The sequence below is a fragment of the Oryx dammah genome, unplaced genomic scaffold, assembly GCF_014754425.2.
Source record: "Oryx dammah isolate SB20612 unplaced genomic scaffold, SCBI_Odam_1.1 HiC_scaffold_3, whole genome shotgun sequence".
Taxonomy (NCBI): Eukaryota; Metazoa; Chordata; class Mammalia; order Artiodactyla; family Bovidae; genus Oryx; species Oryx dammah.
This window is the reverse complement of record NW_024070187.1, coordinates 4,844,144-4,866,118: the sequence shown is the minus strand read 5'-3', so window position 1 is coordinate 4,866,118 and position 21,975 is coordinate 4,844,144. Positions and strand designations below refer to the sequence as shown.

The window sequence follows — 21,975 nt, the reverse complement described above, 5'->3', positions numbered from 1 at the left end:
TCTGCTTTCTGTTATATTCTTCTCCTGGATGCTGTCCTGAAAACCTCACTTTCTCTAGGTACTTCTAAGCAAGAAGACCTCTTTTTCTTCTTTAGGATACCCATTATTCCACAGTCATCACATATTATACTCCATCTCTTCACATATTTCATTTAAAGGTATCTAAGAGGCTATTCGAAGATGACAACTACTAAGCTGACCTAGGTCTTTCAGCTTTAGCCAGATTATTAGAAATTATGCCGCAAAATAAGAAATCATGCTTCACAGCTGTCCTTTTTTTCTCAGTCTATGTATAACAGTCACCGTAATGATTCTTTGACCTGCTTCAGTTCAGTTCAGTTCAGTTGCTCAGTCGTATCCGACTCTTTGGGACCCCAAGAATCGCAGCACGCCCGGCCTCCCTGTCCATCACCATGTCCCGGAGTTCACTCAGACTCACGTCCATCGAGTCAGTGATGCCACCCAGCCATCTCATCCTCTGTCGTCCCCTTCTCCTCCTGCCCCCAATCCCTCCCAGCATCAGAGTTTTTTCCAATGAGTCAACTCTTCGCATGAGGTAGCCAAAGTACTGGAGCTTCAGCTTTAGCATCATTCCTTCCAAAGAAATCCCAGGATCGATCTCCTTCAGAATGGACTGGTTGGATCTCCTTGCAGTCCAAGGCACTCTCAAGAGTCTTCTCCAACACCACCATTCAAAAGCATCAATTCTTCAGTGCTCAGCCTTCTTCACAGTCCAACTCTCACATTCATACAGGACCACAGGAAAAACCGTAGCCTTGACTAGACGGACCTTAGTCGGCAAAGTAATGTCTCTGCTTTTGAATATGCTATCTAGGTTGCTCATAACTTTCCTTCCAAGGAGTAAGCGTCTTTTAATTTCATGGCTGCAATCACCATCTGTAGTCATTTTGGAGCCCAAAAAATAAAGTCTGACACTGTTTCCACTGTTTCCCCATCTATTTGCCATGGAGTGATGGGACCAGATGCCATGATCTTCGTTTTCTGAATGTTGAGCTTTAAGCCAACTTTTTTACTCTCCTCTTTCACTTTCATCAACAGGCTTTTGAGTTCCTCTTCACTTTCTGCCATAAGGGTGGTGTCATCTGCATATGTGAGGTTATTGATACTTCTCTAGGCAATCTTGATTCCAGCTTGTGTTTCTTCCAGTCCAGCGTTTCTCATGATGTACTCTGCATAGAAGTTAAATAAGCAGGGTGACGATATACAGCCTTGACATACTCCTTTTCCTATTTGGAACCAGTCTGTTGTTCCATGTCCAGTTCTAACTGTTGCTTCCTGACCTGCATACAGATTTCTCAAGAGGCAGGACAGGTGGTCTGGTATTCCCATCTCTCTCAGAATTTTCCACACTTTATTGTGATCCACACAGCCAAAGGCTTTGGCATAGTCAATAAAGCAGACATAGATGTTTTTCTGGAACTCTCTTGCTTTTTCCATGATCCAGATGTTGGCAATTTGATCTCTGGTTCCTCTGCCTTTCCTAAAACCAGCTTAAACATCTGGAAGTTCACAGTTCACATATTGCTGAAGCCTGGCTTGGAGAATTTTGAGCATTACTTTACTAGCGTGTGAGATGAGTGCAATTGTGCGGTAGTTTGAGCATTCTTTGGCATTGCCTTTCTTTGGAATTGGAATGAAAACTGACCTTTTCCAGTCCTGTGGCCACTGCTGAGTTTTCCAAATGTGCTGGCATATTGAGTGCAGCACTTTCATAGCATCATCTTTCAGGATTTGAAACAGCTCAACTGGCATTCCATCACCTCCACTAGCTTTGTTTGTAGTGATGCTTTCTAAGGCCCACTTGACTTCACATTCCAAGATGTCTGGCTCTAGACTAGTGATCACATCATCATGATTATCTGGGTCGTGAAGATCTTTTTTGTACAGTTCTTCCATGTATTCTTGCCACCTCTTCTTAATATCTTCTGCTTCTGTTAGGTCCAGACCATTTCTGTCCTTTATCGAGCCCATCTTTGCATGAAATGTTCCCTTGGTATCTCTCATTTTCTTGAAGAGATCTCTAGTCTTTCCCATTCTGTTGTTTTCCTCTATTTCTTTGCACTGATCTCTGAAGAAGGCTTTCTTATCTCTCTTTGCTATTCTTTGGAACTCTGCATTCAGATGCTTATATCTTTCCTTTTCACCTCTTTTCTTTTCACAGCTATTTGTAAGGCCTCCTCAGACAGCCATTTTTCTTTCTTGCATTTCTTTTCCATGGGGATGGTCTTGATCCCTGTCTCCTGTACAATGTCACGAACCTCATTCCATTGTTCATCAGGCACTCTATCTATCAGATCTAGGCCCTTCAATCTATTTCTCACTTCCACTGTATAATCATAAGGGATTTCATTTAGGTCATACCTTAACGGTCTAGAGGTTTGACCTGCTTAAACTAACTTTTTCTCATTCACCACACAGTTACTGTGCTAAACACTAAGTTAGGTGCTGGGGACACAATGATAAAGTCAAATACTATGGCCCTTGAATAAAAGCTTTAACAATGTAATCTGGTTACACAGTTTACCAAACACATTCCAGCTACTGAGGACCCCTTAAGAGTCACATATAGCTGTGACATATGGCTATCAAAATTAAGAGCATTCTTTCAAGTCTTCCCAAGTACTTCTCTACATGACAGACAAAATTCAAACAAAATTCTTTCAAGAGTATTCAGATGTTCCTTCACTCTTCACTAGGGCACAGCCCTCTTTAAGAGGAGAAATTACATAGGAAGTCGTAAGAAATGAAGAAAGTCTTTAGGAAGCAATTCATGGCATAACAGATACTGTGGTCACATCACCCTTGTGTTCAACAAAATCCTACAGCATTCAAACCACACTCCAAGGACATCTAACATTTTAAAAGGGCATATCTAATGCAAGTTATAGGAAGAGTTTTAAGAGGAGGCCCTCAGCCTTCTATGAAACTGCTATTCCCTATTCCATCCATTAGCCTAGTATATAAAGTAAATCAGTTATATCACAAACAAACATTAAAAAGTTCCCACTTTAGATATTTAACTTAGTTTGGAAAAGGATACTTATTCAAAATTTTTCTAGAGTAAGAACCAAGATGTCACAAAACTTTATAAGACAGAAAACAGTCAAGATTAATTCTTAAACTTGGAGCCACTTTGTAAAATTATAAATTCCTTATCCTGGAGGAATTGATTTCTCTGTGTTGTCTTTATTGCCAATCACAACCCACATACCTGTGTGGCTACGGATATGAACTCTCAGTGTACCACTGCTGGCAAATTTCTGGCCACAATATGGACAGATTTTCTCCTTTTCTCCTGTATGCGTCTAAACAAAAAGAAATAAAAAGGGTTGAGGATAAATGTAAAGAATTAGGTAAAAATGATTAAGTGCTTCTGACAACAGTAAATCCTTTTTTCCCAGGATTATGTTTCTTTAAAATGATTTAATATCACAATGAGATTTTAAACAATTTATCATGGGTATCCCCACTGGTTCAAAAAAACCTCTTAGAATCATGCATTAGTGTAAATTTGAAAATAATTCTGCAGTTTACATTTTAAGCCTTTATGGAGCCCCCATCTAAAAATGATTAAGTTATACGAAACTAGTGTATGCTAGCAAAACCACACAACCTAAGTGGGGCTACAGCTGCCCTTGACTGTGCCAAGAAACACTTCCTTAGAAGCATTTTTCACTTTCTTTGTGTGCACTTAACGCTTGAGGACAGAATTAATCTCAATAAAGTACTCTGTTACTTGCATCATGTTTGTTCGACTGAATTGATTTTACTACAAAACAAAGAAAAAGAATAAATCTGATTTCATCTTGAAAATCAGCAAGCGTTAAATGAACACTGAATCTCAAAGATCACTGTTGCCTTCAACATATCTTTTATCTGAGCATAAAACTACCACACAAGAAAAGGTGAATGAGTATCATCAAAAGCCAGTTTTGATAAAACGTGAGAGTTCAAAGAAAGAAAAATAAAAAGAGTGCCCTCTCCCAAAAGAGGATGCGGATGGAATGTTTAAAACTTGTCTCACGATCTCATCAGGTGACCAGTGTTTCTACCAATATCAAAATAGGTCATATCAATAAATGAGGGGTCTTCAGTTTTATTGTTTTTTTCAAACTTAGGAGAAGGGAAAAGAAGAGAGGAGGAGGCAATCACTTCAGATACCTGTACATTCTCTCAAATCATTTTTAGATTTTTAAAATTTCAGTGATATGTTAATAACAGCATATCGTGGATCATCTGGGTTACCACCACAATTACAAAACAGAACTTCCAGGACCTGTGTGTGGAAGCATTTGCATTTATGCAAATTATTAGAAGTATCATTATTTGAATTGCCATGAGGTTGCAAAGAGTCAGACGTGACTTAGCAACTAAACAATAACAACAAGAAAAAGTAAAAAGAACAGGAAAACTTTTTTAAAATGATGTGTCCCCAGAAGGGAAAGACAGGCTGGCTGGAATACAGAAAAAGGAGTGGAGCATTTATGTCATAACTTGATAAACCTGAAGAATCACAAACCCTAGCCAAATATTCTCATCTTCCATATTAAAATGACTGTTGCTGCTACTGTTGAGTTACTAAGTCGTACCCGACTTTTGTGGCACGATGGACTGTAGCCTGCCAGACTTCTCCATCCATGAGATTTTCCAGGCAAGAATACTGGAGTGGGGTGCCATTTCCTCCTCCAGGGGATCTTCCAGACCCAGGATCAAACCTGCATCTCCTGCACTGGCAGGTGGATTCTTTACCACTTAGCCACCAGGGAAGCCCCAAATTGATTGTTAATCATAATATAATCAGTTTCATAACCTTACTGGTTGATATTTACTTTATAAATTCTCAGATTTGAATTATCATCTGTATTTGGATATAAACTATCATATTTGTAATTTGTAAAAGAATTATAAATGAAATATCTTCATCAACTTCAGTATCCTTTAGGTTTTCTCCATTGAAAAAGATCTGTATTATTCACAAGTTTGAGGAATACAGTCTAATCGAGAGCCATAATAGCCAATGGTAATACTGTCTACAACAGAGGGCTCCTTGAATCCGCATTTGGCAGGCACTTAACTTTCCATTTTCCCTACAAGTTCTCGTACAAAACAGGTCTACATTCTTTACACCTCAGCAAGAACTCTCACTCCCATGTTCCGCATTACAGTTCAGTTTAAAGAAATGGTGTAACATTTTAACGTATAACAGACCTGTGTTCAGAAGGGGCAAAATACGGCCATTCTTTCTGATTAATTTAACACTGTTTAGAAATTTTATACAGCTATAAAATGTAGTTATTTCAACACTGGATTATTCCAAACAGGCAACTACCAAGTAATTTGTAATATCTTTATAAAATCCACAGGCTCTCTCTTGCTGTTACATAAGTATTTCATTGTTCCCTTACTTATAACTCAGTTATGTGTACTTCACTGGTATAAGTTTCAAATTAAAGGACATTAAGGCAATAGTAATGAAAAGAATTAAAATGTTCCTTTCAGCTTAATTCAAAAATATGTACTATTAGGTGCAGAATTTGATTGGATGGTATTAAAAGATACTGAAAGTATAACACTAAAAATCTTAAATATGGATAAGAAAGCATGAAAACAAATCTATATGAGAACAATATTTGGGTAAATATAGGAGTCGAAAATGAACGATGCACTAGTAAATATATTCTATGACAATCTGTTATTGCAGACAAACAACTACATCTTTCTTGAAAACTCATTACATTTTCTCTCATTGATTAAAACACAACAAAAGGTTAATAAATTCATGAAAAAGTAATCCAATCAATGGAAGTTAAAACATTATTCTGAGTTTTGAAGAGAAGACAGTATCATTATTACTGAGCATTAAAGATGCAAGACAAGAAAGTTACTCGATTCAGTCCTTTTGAAACAGCTGTGTTAAGGATAGGTACCAAAATAAGAGTTATAATGGCAGAAGTCACTTCAGCCTTCATTCAGCAGGGCACACTGAGCAACAGAAAACTACCACATGTCACAGTCATTTCTAAAGTCAACACTAAGACCTTCAGCTTCATTAACCATAGTATCAATTTTGCTGTTTTAAAAATTTACTTAAAATGCATTTAATCAACAAGTAGAAACAACCTATTGATGTGCTGGAGGTAATTAGGATAACACAACTATGGTAATCTCCAAATCACCATCAGTATGAACATCCTTTTATTTGCGTTGAGCAAACACTTATCACCTCCCTGCTCTGTACCAGGAACTTCCCTAGGTCCTAGGGATGCAAGATGTAGAAGGACAACTCTAGTCCTAGAAGAGCTCAGTCTAATAATCTGTCAATAGTAACTGAACTGGCCTTCAAAACTAAAGCTATTAAAAGTCCTACTCAATAGCTTTAAAAAAGAAACCTACGTTAATCAAAAAATGTCTAGAAGTGAGTAAAAGCTCACTCATTGAGCAGTCTGTGTCACTATCAGCATAGTTTGGCACTGCACAGAACCATACCTAAATCTATGTTTGCTTTCAAACATATTCTCTTCTGATAAAATGAAGAAAACAGACATATGCTCAAGAGTTAGTATCAATCATGGGTTCCTTATTTGTCATTCTGGGTAAATATGTTGATAGATTAATATAAAACTGATTATCATATAATTAACACATACACCTGTACAGTTAAAATACATAATCCTTTCAAAGTCACAGAAGGTTTCTACTTACTTTCTTATGACTTCTAAGGACTGAAGGTGTAACAAATGCCTTATTACACAGCTCACATCTGTACTTCTTGTGTCTTTCGTGGACCACCTGGACATGAACATTCAAGGTGTCCTTTCTTTTAAAGGTAGCATCACAGTGATGACACTTGAATGTCCTCTCACCTTAGAAATGAAAAATCAAATTACAGAACCAGATGCAACAACAGGGTACTATTAACACCCCTTCACGTCTACCGGATTTAGTGCTGTTTTCTCCAAAACCGGAGCTTTACAGCTCTAACAATTCATCATAATCATAAAAGGTCATTCCTCCAACAACTTTTTCAGTTCCATATTTGCTATCCCCTGTGTCAATTAGGTGGGGGGCAGGGGGAGTCCTTTAACCTTTAACTGGATTCTCAGTGCCTTTAACTGGAAGATGTAGGGACTAAATTAGCTAATTTTGTAAAGATTCTAAGAATTTTAATGGCAGTATTTCTAGGGAACGGGCTTGAGTGTGAGGGGCACAGGCACTTGTGTTCAGCAGTGAGGTGCCTGGCAGGCCCTTCTGAAGTCCCCTCCCATCACCACTCTCCCTCTGGCCGTCAGAGGCAGGGAAGAGCTGGCTCTTGGACAGGAAGCTGGTATGAAGTCCCCGAAGGAGGAGGTCAGAGTGGGTCCTACACCCCGGGACAGGAGCAGGTTGCATCCCCCCCTTTTCCCCTCAGCCCACTAGCTGTTCTTGGTTCGCTGCGATAAGGCTGGGGAAGGGCTTCCACATCCAGGTGCTCATCTGGGGGCTACATCTCAGAGAGGCACTTGCATGGAGGCAGGGATACCAGAGAGGCAACCACCCTTTCCTACCCAGAGCCCTGGGTGCCTGGGAGGGTTCTCACTTTCACATGAAACAGCCTCCCCTTGCAGGCAAGTACTCCCAAAGCTATGTTTAGGGAGACGGCAGGACTTTTTAAACTTTCATATCAAGCTATGTCTAAAGCCCATTTTTAAATACATTTTAACTGATCCATGTGCCCAATCAGAAGATAGTGATCTCTCCCCAAAAGTCAGAAAACATATGTAACCTGTATAAAGACAGATTAGTGTTTGCATATATTCTCCCTCTCTAGATATTAATTATAATAGCCCAAATTCACAAATCATATCCATTATAAGACAAAATATGCTGATAAATTTCTTTACCTAAATATGAGATGACCTCAGTTTCAACCAAGATCCTTTACCTTCCCCTCCATTTTAACTAGCATATATTTAGAAATTTGAAGACACCATTATCTCTTCACATCAATTTGAGGGAGGACAAGAAGAAAGAAAAGGAAAAGGAAAAAGCAAATAATTTCCCCTTCATCTTTTCAAACAGAAGTTCAGCTCTTGAAAGTCTCAAAGTCTTTAAGGAAGCTGTTGAGTTGTTGAATTTGATACCTGAAATAGTCACACCAAGCTGTCCGTGAGCTGTGCAGACTCTGAGAGGTCTGTCTGTATCTTGCCTTTCTGCATTTTTGTTGCAGGGTGTTACTACTGTCCATGAGCTGTGCAGACTCCGAGAGGTGTGTCTGTATCTTGCCTTTCTGCATTTTTGTTGCAGGGTGTTACTACCTTCATCTGAGCTGTGCAGACTCCGAGAGGTGTGTCTGTATCTTGCCTTTGTGCATTTTTGTTGCAGGGTGTTACTACTGTCCATGAGTTGTGCAGACTCCGAGAGGTGTGTCTGTTATCTTGCCTTTGTGCATTTTTTGTTGCAGGGTGTTACTACTGTCTGTGAGCTGTGCAGACTCCGACAGGTGTGTCTGTATCTTGCCTTTGTGCATTTTTGTTGCAGGGTGTTACTACCGTCATCTCATGTGTCTTTCGTGATTTAAAATTTTATTTGTGTAAAATGTTTAACCAGTGAGAGTGAAAGGACAACTCATATAAGACTCTAAAAGTTAACAATACCAAGGCACTGGATAAAACTACTACAAGACTGCTCTTATCAAAGTATTTCCCTTAAAGCATTAAGTGAATGAAAATATTGGTTCCTGTACAAAAATCTCGTCAAGCTATACCAAGGTAGTGCATACCTTTTTGTTTTCATATTTTAATTCCTGATTTTTTAAAGTTTATCAGAACTTTGAAATCCTCGTGGGAAATTTTATCTGATTTTATCAGATTTCTTTACCTTAAATTTATCAGGAATTTTCCCTATCTTAAAACCAAGAAGCAAGCTAGCAACCTGCCTTTTGGTCTTCAGTGTATTAGGAAATAACAATAATTTCCAAAATAATTATGACAACTTATCCTTCATATTTGGAGCCACAGTGCTGATGTAAGTTTCTAAAACAAATCTCATATTTTGAAGTTAAATGGGCTGTAAATTTTATATTGGATAAGACAAGATCAAGTCTTCTGTCCTCTCTATTTTAGCCATTTTTGGTTTTCCCACCCTTTTAGCTCACTAGCCTTAAGTGATGTTTACCTTAAAGGACACATTTGCTCACCCATTACCCAAGGTGACCTTCCTGGCTAAATGTGTTGATGTGGCTTCATAAAGCCTCTGACTGATGCATGGACCAGCAGATCGGCATCATGTGAGATACAGAATGCACAAATACTGTCTACACTCAGTCACTTCAGCTTACTCTCGAGTGGATGAGAACTAAAAAGCTGAAATCAAAATATCCACTTCAATTAAAAGCTCCTTGCTGCTACAAAAAATTTCATCCATCAAAAAAAAATTTCCTGAGCATCAGACCAAGATCAGCCATGGAAGTCTTAACAATATAAATGAGATTCCCTTGTCTGAATCCCTATTCTAAAATCCCTTCAGCTCATAACAGGTTTTCTCTTAATCAAATGACAGTGAAATGAGATGGAAATTCCTACTGTTAATGACAAATTTTATTTCTTAAATGCATAGCTGTTCTTTGTAAGGAAAATGGAAAGTGGTGCTGACAACTTCTCCAGAGCTGTAAGTTGACTATAGAATGACATGAAATAACAGCACTGTCTTTTCCATAGGGAAAGATACAATCCGTCACAATTGTTACCATTTCATGAATATAAAAACTTCAGGATCTTCTTATTTTACATTTTAGATACTTTGACTTGACCAGAGAAAACTTCTTCCAAGATAATGTCATATCTGTACAACAAAATGTCAGGATTGATTGTTTTGCTTTCTTCAGAAATATTAAAAATTTAATCAGCAGTAGAAACTACATGTTAGGGATGTTCTACAGATCAAACAACTCCAATCAAAAGCAAGACATGTAAGTATTAGTTATGTTATAACCATTTTTATTTAACTTTATATATAGCAAAGCAGATACACATCTCTGGTTACTTTAACATCTGAACGCAACTCACTTTAAAAGTTCATTTTGCAATTACATTTTCTTTACAGTGTGGTATTCTAAAATCAGCTCTCAGTGTAACTGCTAGACACACTTTCACGGTATATATGTAAATAACGTAATTCTCACTTCCTCTCAAAAAAATGCCCTTGCCAAAAGAAATAAGAAATCAAAGCAGACTGACCGATGGCTTGCATGCTGCACCCGCTCCCCCAGCATTCTGTGCAACCCTGAGTGTATCACCATGCTTCTCTGAGCCTCGATTTCCTCAACTCCCCTCAAATGAGGAGCTTAAATTAGACATTTACTCTAATTCTTTCCCACTGTAAAAGCCTGTGAACTAATAAAATCATGCCAGGTATCTGCATGTTTTAAAGAGTCTCTTAATAATGACATTTAAAAAGGAACATAAGTGTCTGTTTCAGAGCAAATTTCAAAGATATTTTATTGACCATAACATGTTTTTATACACAAGCTTTAAAGAGTGGGAAAAATGATATAAAATGATATGCCTCATAAAATGATTAATCTTAGCTTGCAAAAATAAAGCAAGACTAGAGGAAGAAAAGGTGAAAGGCAGTAATCCATTTTTTTTTAAGTTCAAAAGCAGATTACATAACTACTTTATGGTTCTGCTTCTGTGATGTCTACATTTTAATAGGTTCCTTTGGTCTTCAACTGCCAGGATTGTGACTTACTGTTATGTATAAGCAGGTGTCTCTGCAAAGAAAATGGAGTCCGGAAGAGAGCTTTACACTCTTCACACTGGAACGGCCTCTCCTCAGAGTGGGTCTGCAGAAGGAAGACATCCTGAGTCAGGAGGCTCTAGAATTGACCAGTCATTACAGTAACCAGAGCTTGGATTCACGATGGGAACCAGAAGAGAGAGGAAGGCAGACAATATCCTTTTTCTTCTTGGAACATTCTTGCATAAAATCAGAAACACAAATAGGCTATGTTCACGGGAGAAAAACAACTGTATTTTTAAACTTCTCATATTAATTATACACTTGATAAGCAGTAAAAGAAATTGTTGCCACTGCCTTCTCCATATAATCTCAAAGGCTAATCTAAATACACAATGAGCTTTCTCAAGATCTACTTTGCAGAGTGAAATGATATGTGATTTCTCTAAAGCCCAAACTTCCTTTACCACTGGACAGACTTTATGCTGGTTCAATATTTTCAACACAAAGGAAACTGGTGTGAGGGAGGCTGTTTCCATCCTTTTTCTCAACTTCACTGACTAACTTCAAACAATTTTCAGTCCTAAGAGCTGCTTTTACCCTGAATTAAATTAGAGCATTTATTCATGTTATAATTAACAGCAGGGAAAATACATTATTTTTATTGAGTCAAATGTTATGCTGAACACTTTACATGAATTTATTTCACTTAAATCTAACAGCAATTGGATAAATAAAATGCTATTCGGGTCCCCATATTATAGATGAGAAAACTAAGGTTCAGAAAGTTTCAGTAATGTGCCAAATGTCAAGCAGCATACATGTGGTAAGCACCATTAATTACGTGACAGACAAAAATATATGTGTAAACAACAAACAACAGAAAACCACCTGCTAGGTAAAAAATAGAACAGTAAAAACAGCTTATCACCTCCCCTGTTTTCTATTACACATTAGTGTTCACCCATTTGTTACAAATTCATAAAGAAAAATACATTCTACTATGGATGATGGCAAGATAACAATCCTCATAAAAGTTAATATATAAAAAACTGAACTATAGTCTCTTGTTAAAGTAAAGCATACAATTGATGGGCTGTGTCATGATACTTGAGGTATAGAAACAAAGGGAATAATTTAAAGAGAAGTCACTTTATTTACAGCATATCTATTTATAGGTTTTCTTAGTCTAATGGACATTATAATATTAAAGACATAAATATTACCTATTAACATAATGTTAGTGAAAAAGGGACTGTTGTGCTTTTTTGACTATGAAAAATACACATAAAGCATGGGAGGAACTTTTGGTGGATTCATGTCAATGTATGGCAAAACCAATACAGAATTGTAAAGTAAAATAAAAAATAAATTAAAAAAATAAAATAAAATAAAACTCAGCATAAACTACAGGTGTTCAAATGTACTAGTAATAATGATATTTAAATGAGAGGAATAAATAAATACGTCAACAAAATAGAACAAAGAGTTTCACAATACAGGATATAGGAACATTTAGTATAGGAAAATATGACATTTCAAATTTGTGTAAGAATACTGGATTGTTCTGGAGAAGGAAATGGCAAACCACTCCAGTATTCTTGCCTGGAAAACCTCATGTTCAGAGAAGCCTGGCAGACTACAGTCCACGGGGTCACAGAGTCAGACATGACTTAGCGACTAAACAACTGGGTTGTTCAGTAAATGGTTGTAAGGCAATTGAGACATTCAGAAAAAATTAAGTTGTGCCTATTCCCCACCTGTTACAAGAGACAAATCCCATTTCAATTCAGATGTTTTCTCAAATCTGAAGAGTAAGATACTAGAAGAAAATAGTGAAAATTTAAATAATTTTTGTGTAGGGAAAGACTTTCTAAGAATGGCAGAAATCCAGATATTCAGATGAGAGAAAGAATTAAATTTAAAACTGCAAAGCAAAAATATTTGGGACAAAGAAAAAGCTGCAACATAAACCAAAAGTTTTAAATTGCTAATATAAAGGGTTATAACAAATTAAAAATAAAACATAAAAACTCCCTCCAAAAGGGCAAAAGGACTCTCCTCCATATAGCACTCTTCACACTTCTTTCATTATTTATTTTGTGCCAAGTCTATGACATGCACTTCATGTCAGTCTTGTTTTATATTCTGTGGATACAGTTGTGCAAAGAAAAGCAAGTGTCCCCACGCTCACTGCGCTCTTATGCTAGCAGAGAGACAACAACTAACAAGTGATGAAATACCAGACACACGCTACAGAGAAAAACAGAGCATGGCAGGAGGACGTCAGAGGTCTCAGGGGATGGGTCAGCTGTTTTAAGCAGTGGCCATGGGGATTCTTGCTGAGAGGATGGCATGTCAGCGGTCTGATGGAGTGGGGGAGCTGGGCCAGGTCACCGAGGTGCTCCAGGCAGGAAACCAACGGAGGCGAGTGTGATGGGAGCTGAGAGGGCGACACGCAGAAATAAGATGAGGTCAGACAAACGGGAGAAGTATCCAGAGGACAGAGAAATCATGGAGGATGGCGAGTCCCCTGAAGGAATTTTGTCTTTCACTGAGAGAGACACAAAATGTCTATAATGTATTTTGAGCAGGTAAGAGGTATGATTCACTTGGCATTTAGAATGCTAATAAGGTGGCTGCTGAGAGGAGGGTGCAAGGGAGACAAGCAAAAGCAGAGACACTAGAGAAGCAATAGCAATAAAGTGAGCAAGAGGTGATTAAGACCTACACCAGGGGGGCAGCCACTAATCTGAACAGAAGTAGGGGGCTTCTGGATATATTATGAAAGCAAGCAGGCTTTCAGAGGGACTTGGATATGGAACATAAGACACAGAAAGAAGAAAGCAAGCCTGCCTCCAAAATTGTGACCTCAGCAATGGTAGTATTCTGTCAAATACCACTGTCCACTTTATATGAAACTAGTATAACTTATATGAACTATATATGAACTTCTACGAACTAATACATGAAAGAGCAAGAAAGGAACAAGCTTGGGTAAAAGATAAGGGGTTTGATTTTGGACACCTTCAGATGACTATTAAGAGATGTCAACAGGCAGCTGAATATTTCACGTCTGCATTACAATGGGTATAAAACTTGGGGATATCATAGTACATACAGTATTCGTGTTTCAAGCTATGAATACAGTTAGAGAATGAAAATTTTAAAACAAAATATGACCTGTGGTCTATCAGACTGGCAAAAGTGAAGAATACAGACATTATTTGGTGTTGACTAAAGGGTAAGACCAAGTAATCTCACATCTGGTAGACGGGAATGTACATTTTCTGAGTGCAGTGTGGCTCTATTTACAAAATGATAAATGCGTGTATACCTTTCGACAAATCAATTCCCTTTATAAATATATATATGACAATTTTTACATTTGTTTAAAAAGGAAAACTCATAAATGTCCACTGATAGACATAAACCTAGTTAACTAAATTCTAGTGATTATTACATAAATACTTTTTCTTTGATATGGAAAAGCTTCCATAACATATTTTGAGTTGTCAAAAGCACAATGCAAAGCATTATCTAATAGAATACTATTTATGGCACATACATACTCATGGAGAACAGGGTCTAGGAAGATGTTTTACAAAACACTTCTGAGGGTTTGCATAGTAAAGTGGACAGCGGTATTTGACAGAAGTTTTGCTATCTTCTTCAGACCTTTCTTTGATGTTCTAATTTTTCTACAATAAGTAGATGATGTCATTATAAACAGAAGGAAACTTTCATGTTTAGAGCATCCCCACTGGAAAGCAGGGTTGATTTAATCTTCTAAAAATATGTTCCACACCAACCCTTTCTTTCTCTTTCTCTAAATCAAGGACAAAACAACCTGTGGATATAATTTAGTTGCTTGATGATGAAAGAACTGGGGACAGCATGATGCCTTGGATCTATGTGAACCAAACCAGAGCCTCGACAGCTAGATACTGGCCTGAACTCAACAGCATGTTCCAAGTAGTAAGCTGTCAGTGCAGAGCCTGGTGAATAAACTATCTGTTAAAAAGATCCCAGCACCCAACACCACAAAGCTGTGATGGTATAACTTATGAAAGTCTCAGCATTCAGTCTCACTTAACTGAGGCCGTAGTGAAATGCCTGTAAGTTGTTGACAGAAGACGTCTCCAAGAAACATTTACAATTACCAAATAAAATTATACCTTTTAAAAGGTGTCTTACCCTTCAATTTTTCATCTAACAAGGTGCCAAACTTTCCACCAACTTATTAATCACATTATCCTTGAGTTACAGAACATCCTCCTTTTAAATGCCAGGTCATTGAGAAACCACTATCTGATGACGTAACAAATGAACTACTCCATGAAGTAGTAAGATGAAATTTATCTTTTATGCCCCATGTCTGATTATTGTTGCAGATGTAGAAAGTACATAAGAAAATGTGTTGCACTATTTATAACACTTGATAAAATGTCTCAAAATGCTTCATAAACTTTATAACATAATTTTATAGAACAGTTAACAAATTATCACATTTCTAGCCACTCCAACCAAACATTAATTTCATGAGAGCAGATTAACATTTTTATCAGGCCCATTCAATTTTAAAAATGGTAACTTTCACTATAAGTGATCTATACTGCTCCAGAATTAACAATACTACTGGAAATGACATTTCTTTCAGAGAAAACAAACAGAGATAAAACAAAACTGGAAAAATATTCCAGGGGTATATGTGTAAAAACTATTCTTTAAAAAATCTCATTACTGAAGTCTGCATATCGTAAATATATTGCTGTTCCACTGGGTCACATAACAAACCTAAGGCTACATAAAACCTATGTCATCCGGCTATTTATAATGTCTGTGGATTAAATTTTTACTGTAAGACTTAACAATTGACTTCCTTAAAAGAACTCCTCCTCACAAAAATGAATAGAACCTGAAGAAATATCGAAGACATCAGTCTCTTCGTACAGGAAAAGGTAACTCATTTCACACAGAGAAGTTTAGATATAAAATCCAGGTGATGTTCCTATAGGACAGCCTCAAAGAGCCAAGCCCAGCCTTTTCATTGCTGGAAAGCCACAACTTATTAGTACAAAGCCATAAGCCCAAGGCACCAGCTACGGAGGTGCCCACAGTCCATGGTACACCCTCCCTCTGGACCTGCAGGGGACTGGCGCCAGGACCCGAGAGGCCACCAAAGTCTGCGGATACACAGGTCCCTTAGACAAAATGGCACAGTATTTGCATACAAACTATGCATGTCCTCTCATACATTTAAAATCATCTCTGGATTGCTTGTGGGCTTCCCAGGTGGCTCAGCTGGTAAAGAAGCCACCTGTAATGCAGGAGACCTGGGTTTGGTTCCTGGGTCAGGAAGATCCACTGAAGAAGGAAAATGGCAACCTGCTCCAGTACTCTTGCCTGGAGAATCCCATGGACAGAGAGGCCTGGCAAGCGACAGTCCATGGGATCTCAAAAGTTGGACAGAACTCAGAAATTAACCCACCACCACTAGATTATTTACAATATCTAATATCAACACCGTGTAAATAGTTGCCAGTGCACAGCAAATTCAAGTTCTATTGTTTGGAAACTTTGAAATTTTTTCCCAAAGACTTTCCATTGCAGTTTGATTCAATGCATCAATGTGGAACGTGCAGACACAAAGGGCCAACTACCTAGCCTGATTAAGGCAAAGGGAATTTGTGGAAAGAGGAAAGAATCCCAGGCTTGCAGATGAAGTCTTTCTTGGAGAGTAGCAATTTAAGGCTCCCACTCAAGGTACTCCCCTGCATATCTCTTAACCAAGGCTGCCTCTAGCAACCACGGCGTTGAACACGTGACTTTTCAGGCCTGCAGGTTTGGCCCTCAGTCTAGAAGTTCTGCCTCTGTACAGCCACTACTTACTACAACTGTGCTAGTACCATACAGAACAAGTTATTCTCTCCTCCAAATGAAGCTCTTTGGGTGTCTGGAGACAGCAACCACGTCCTTCAGAAACTGTCCGGCTAACAGACGTCTTTAGCTTTATTCAGGAAGACACAGCTTTCAGATGCATCACAGTAACTGTGAATCAGAATTTTCTGCATTAAGTAGGTGTCCTCGTGTGTATGACTCATATGTAAGATATCACAGCAGCTATACCGCCTTCTCTGGTGGACAACTTGTTTGCTAGGAAACATGCCTAGATAAACTGGTAATCACGCATTGAACTTTATGTGACATCCAAAGAGAAATGAGTACAGATTCCTAAAGCAGAAACAGACGCATACACAACAATGGATCAACTCCAGTCCCATCTAAAAATTACCCTCTCTAAAATTTAATACCCGTCCTTCTACAGGAAATAGTTTTCTTATAGTACAAATTCCTAGAAAGTAACAGATAAAGAGAACATAGGATGACAACAGGATCCAAATATTTGGGATAGAAAGTAAAATGCTTCTGTGTGTGTGTGCGCGCATGCGTACATACACACACATATATTTAAACCACTACCCAATTCTCTGTCAACATCACTAGAGGACATAGTCTCAATTGAAACCTTCATAAAAACTAAGCAAAGCTATTTTCAACACAACACAGATGCAAACTAAGTCAAAAGATCAGAGCTTGATTCTAAACTGATTATAGTTTCTAACTTTAAATATAAAACATTCAATATGGGATATTAGGTTCAAAGCCTATTTCTTACTGAGAATACTGTACTTCAGCATATCTTAATTATAACATATAGTTCTCATTTGTACATTTCTCATTTTCATTGGTTCAGGCATTTTCTGAGGTGAGATGAAGTCGCTCAGTTGTGTCCGACTCTTTGCGACCCCGTGGACTATAACCTACTAGGCTTCTCCATCCATGGGAATCTCCAGGCAAGAATACTGGAGTGGATTGCCATTTCCTTCTCCAGGGGATCTTCCCGACCCAGGAATCGAACCCAGGTCTCCCGCACTGGAGGCAGACGCTTTAACCTCTGAGCCACCAGAGAAGCCCCAGGCATTTTCTAGTATAATACAAATTGCTATAGTAGAGAGAAGAGTATCTCTTTTTTAAAAATGTGATAATTTTCCATTTAACTTAGCTTCTAAATTTATACTACCTACTCCCTAATATTTTTGCATTACTTAAAATTCATTACCTTGTGTATTGAGGGTTCACATAACTATACTGCCTGCCCTCATGCTAAATCTCCCTCCCCCGTTTGCTATGCTCTATGGGTCACAGACTTTATCTCCAAAGGTTTTTTTTTTCTCTCTGAGTGTAACCATCACTAAGTCCAGGCTATGGCTGCTGCTGCTGCTAAGTCGCTTCAGTCGTGTCCGACTCTGTGTGACCCCACAGACGGCAGCCCACCAGGCTTCCCCGTCCCTGGGATTCTCCAGGCAAGAACACTGGAGTGAGTTGCCATTTCCTTCTCCAATGCATGAAAGTGAAAAGTCAAAGTGAAGTTGCTCAGTCGTGCCCGACTCCTAGCAACCCCATGGACTGCAGCCCACCAGGCTCCTCTGTCCAAGGGATTTCCCAGGCAAGAGTACTGGAGTGGGGTACCATTGCTATGGCTAACCTGAGTTGTTTTCTCAATCCTCTTTTACTTAATCTTCTAACAGATCCTTTGGGCTGGAAAACAGGTCGACCCAAGCCTGGCAGAATTTCAGGTAGAACAGAAATGGAAGGGATAAAGGAAGGATCTCAAGGTTGTATGAAATTAAATGTTTTAACACATGAAAAAATAAGAAATATACTGGTAATGGAGAATCTAACAATAACAGAGGATAATGAACTCTTTTTCCTTCCTGCTTTTTCTACCCTGAACATTTCTGAACCAAATAATTCACAAGAGCAAGAGTATATATGAAGAATTTCTGTCACGAGGAGCTGTTTTTTAATATACAATGTTGATTTCCAGGAAGATAAAAAGGAAGTGGTGATAAGATGTCTGCTTATTAACATTAACTTTCCCAAACACCATGTAAGAGAATTTTGAAAAAGGGAACTACAAATCAGTCTTTGCTCAAAAGATATTAAAAAACATTATAAACTGCAACTATTAAAATACTCTGATATTGCAAGAGAATACAGATTAAATGGGACAGAATGGAGTGCAAAAATAGATTTATTTTTATGAGAGGCATTCATCACAATAGCTCAGTTATGAAGCAATATTTCAAACACCATACCTAAAAATAAAGTATTGATGGATTAAAATACCAATTAAAAAAGAAACAAAACTTTTAAATGCATTAGTGAATATTTGCATCATCTTGGAAAAGGAAAGTTTTCTAAATAAGACATAAAATTCAGGAGCTATACTCAGAAGTCATAAAACTCACAATCCATGTTATACTTGAATATATAAAAATGTAAAACTTTATTCAAAAACTGCAAGTTGATAGATGGGGGGAAATATTACAAACAAAAACAGCAAAGTACTAATATTCATCTTTATAGGGCTGCTAGAAATCAATGAAGAGCAACCAAATAGGCCAGGAGAAAAAGGACAGAGTACCTACCAGCATTTCTCAGAAGAAATGGAAAACAAACATAAAAAGAATAGAATTACACCTGGTATTGCTAAAATGCGATGAAATATCACTTGTCAATTTTCAGACCGAAAAAAAGGCTGATAAAATAGACAATTGTGGCGACACAGATAAAGGGCACTTTCATCATTGCTAAGTGAAAATAGAGCTTTTTCAGAAGACAGCTAGGCAGGAGTGATCAAAATTTAAAGTAAACTTGTTATCTGACCTATACACTCCATACTTAAGATCTACCTGCATAAATACTCTTGGCAAATTTACCAAGTTTTATGTAAAACGATGTTCACTGAAGTATCAAATAGTGATGGTCATAAAAAATGAATAGCGTTATATGAATCTACCCGAAACACTCGCCAAGTCTAATGTTAAGGCAAAGAATAAGGTCTTGAACGATACTTGTGTCATAAAACCATTTACATTTAAATATCCTTTTCTCCCAGATGGGCAGCAGTGTTTTCTCCAGTTCAGTTCAGTCACTCAGTTGTGTCCGACTCTTTGCAACCCCCTGGACTGCAGCACGCCAGGCTTCCCTGTCCATCACTAACTCCCTGAGCTTACTCAAACTCATGTCCGTTGACTCAGTGATACCATCCAACCATCTCATCTTCTGTCGACCCCTTCTTCTCCCAGCTTCAATCTTTCCCATCATCAGAGTCTTTTCAAATGAGTCAGCTCTTCACATCAGGTGGCCAAAGTACTGGAGTTTCAGCTTCAGCATCAGTCCTTCCAATGAATATTCAGGACTGATTTCCTTTAGGATGGATTGGTTGGATCTCCTTGCAGTCCAAGGGACTCTCAAGAGTCTTTTCCAGCACTATAGTTCAAAATCATCAGTTCTTCAGTGCTCAGCTTTCTTTAGAGTCCAATTCTCACATCCATACATGACTACTGGAAAAAATATAGCTTTGACTAGACAGACCTTCGTGGGCAAAGTAATGTCTCTGCTTTTTAATATGCTGTCTGGGTTGGTCAAAGCTTTTCTTCCAAGGAGCAAGCATCTTTTAATTTCATGGCTGCAGTCACCATCTGCAGTGATTTTCAGTTCAGTTCAGTCACTGAGTTGCATCCAACTCTTTGTGACCCCATGAACCGCAGCACAACAGGCCTCCTTGTCCATCACCAGTTCCTGGAGTCCACCCAAACCCGTGTCCATAGAGTTGGTGATGCCATCCAACCATCTCATCCTCTGTCGTCCCCTTCTCCTCTTGCTCTCAATCTTTCCCAGCATGCAGGGTCTTTTCCAATGAGTCAGCTCTTCACATGAGGTGGCCAAAGTATTGGAGTTTCAGCTTCAGCATCAGTCCCTCCAATCAACACCCAGGACTGATCTCCTTTAGAATGGACTGGTTGGATCTCCTCGCAGTCCAAGGGACTCTCAAGAGATTTCTCCAACACCACTGTTCAAAAGCATCAATTCTTTGGCACTCAGCTTTCTTTATAGTCCAACTTTCATATCCATACATGACCACTGGAGAAACCATAACCTTGACTAGGCAGACCTTTGTTGGCAAAGAAATGTCTCTGCTTTTTAATATGCTATCTAGGTTGGTCATAACTTTTCTTCCAAGGAGTAAGCATCTTTTAATTTCATGGCTGCAATCACCATCTGCAGTGATTTTGGAGCCCAAAAAAGTAAAGTCAGCCACTGTTTCCGCTGTTTCCCCATCTATTTCCCATGAAGAGATGGAACTAGATGCCCTGATCTTAGTTTTCTGAATGTTGAGCTTTAAGCCAACTTTTTCACTCTCCTCTTTCACTTTCATCAAGAGACTCTTTAGTTCTTCCCTTTCTGCCGTAAGGGTGGTGTCATCTGCACATCTGAGGTTATTTATATTTCTCCCGGCAATCTTGATTCCAGATTGTGCTTCCTCCAGCCCAGTGTTTCTCATGATGTACTCTGCATATAAGTTAAATAAGCAAGGTGACAATATAAAGCCTTGACATACTCCTTTTCCTATTTGGAACCAGTCTGTTGTTCCATGTACAGTTCTAGCTGTTGCTTCCTGACCTGCATACACATTTCTCAGGAGGCAGCTAAGGTGGTGTAGTATTCCCATCTCTTTAAGAATTTTCCAGTTTTTTTTTTTTCCTAAGCTGCACCCAAAAGAACAACCTCTTACACAGAAACACCAGTGTGCAGAGTGGAAGTTCCTGGCCATTCACTATGGTGAAGGAGGTGCTCTGTAGTTATTACTGCATTTGAAAACTTCCCATCCAACCTCACACTCCAGGCTGTCTTCTGTTCTCTTTCTCATTTCAATGGTCACCTTTCCCAGTTTCTTCCCTACCTTCCCAACTCAGTCACCTAACCACCTCTAACTTACACCTTCCCATTTCTAATATGCCCTACTCCAATCCATGACAATGACTTAAAGCATGTCAAAGGCCTTATGCTGAGGATAAACACTGGATTTTACTGAAGACTAGAAAACATCCTCTAGGTACGAGGATCACCAGCCTTTAAATATAGAAGCAGATGCGTAATAATGAACAAATAGTTTGTACAAGGGTACGGTCTTTACCATACTTGGGGAAAGCCAGGGCCATCAGGTGAGCCTGCGCAGTCCCTTCCAGGCCCTCACTGACATGCGGTGGGCAGGATTCTCACCTAAACTGTGCACCTGACCACCCATGCATTCATGCGGGCCCTCTGGGGGTTATTTTCCTACAATGTCTGCTACAAATGAAAATAAGCAAAACAAAATTAATTTTT

At 38.5% G+C, this 21,975-nt stretch overlaps 1 protein-coding gene across 5 annotated transcripts in view; it reads right to left on the bottom strand.

The window, feature by feature from the left end:
- Nucleotides 1-21,975, bottom strand: part of PRDM5 (PR/SET domain 5) — a 264,482-nt gene that overhangs the window by 107,480 nt on the left and 135,027 nt on the right. For all 5 annotated transcript variants that reach the window (XM_040237380.1, XM_040237381.1, XM_040237377.1 and 2 more), the window contains 3 exons: nucleotides 10,750-10,843; nucleotides 6,724-6,884; nucleotides 3,233-3,326 (listed from right to left, as the gene is read on the bottom strand). In XM_040237380.1, the coding sequence (XP_040093314.1) occupies nucleotides 3,233-3,326; nucleotides 6,724-6,884; nucleotides 10,750-10,843 (349 nt within the window). The remainder of the gene's footprint in view (nucleotides 1-3,232; nucleotides 3,327-6,723; nucleotides 6,885-10,749; nucleotides 10,844-21,975) is intronic.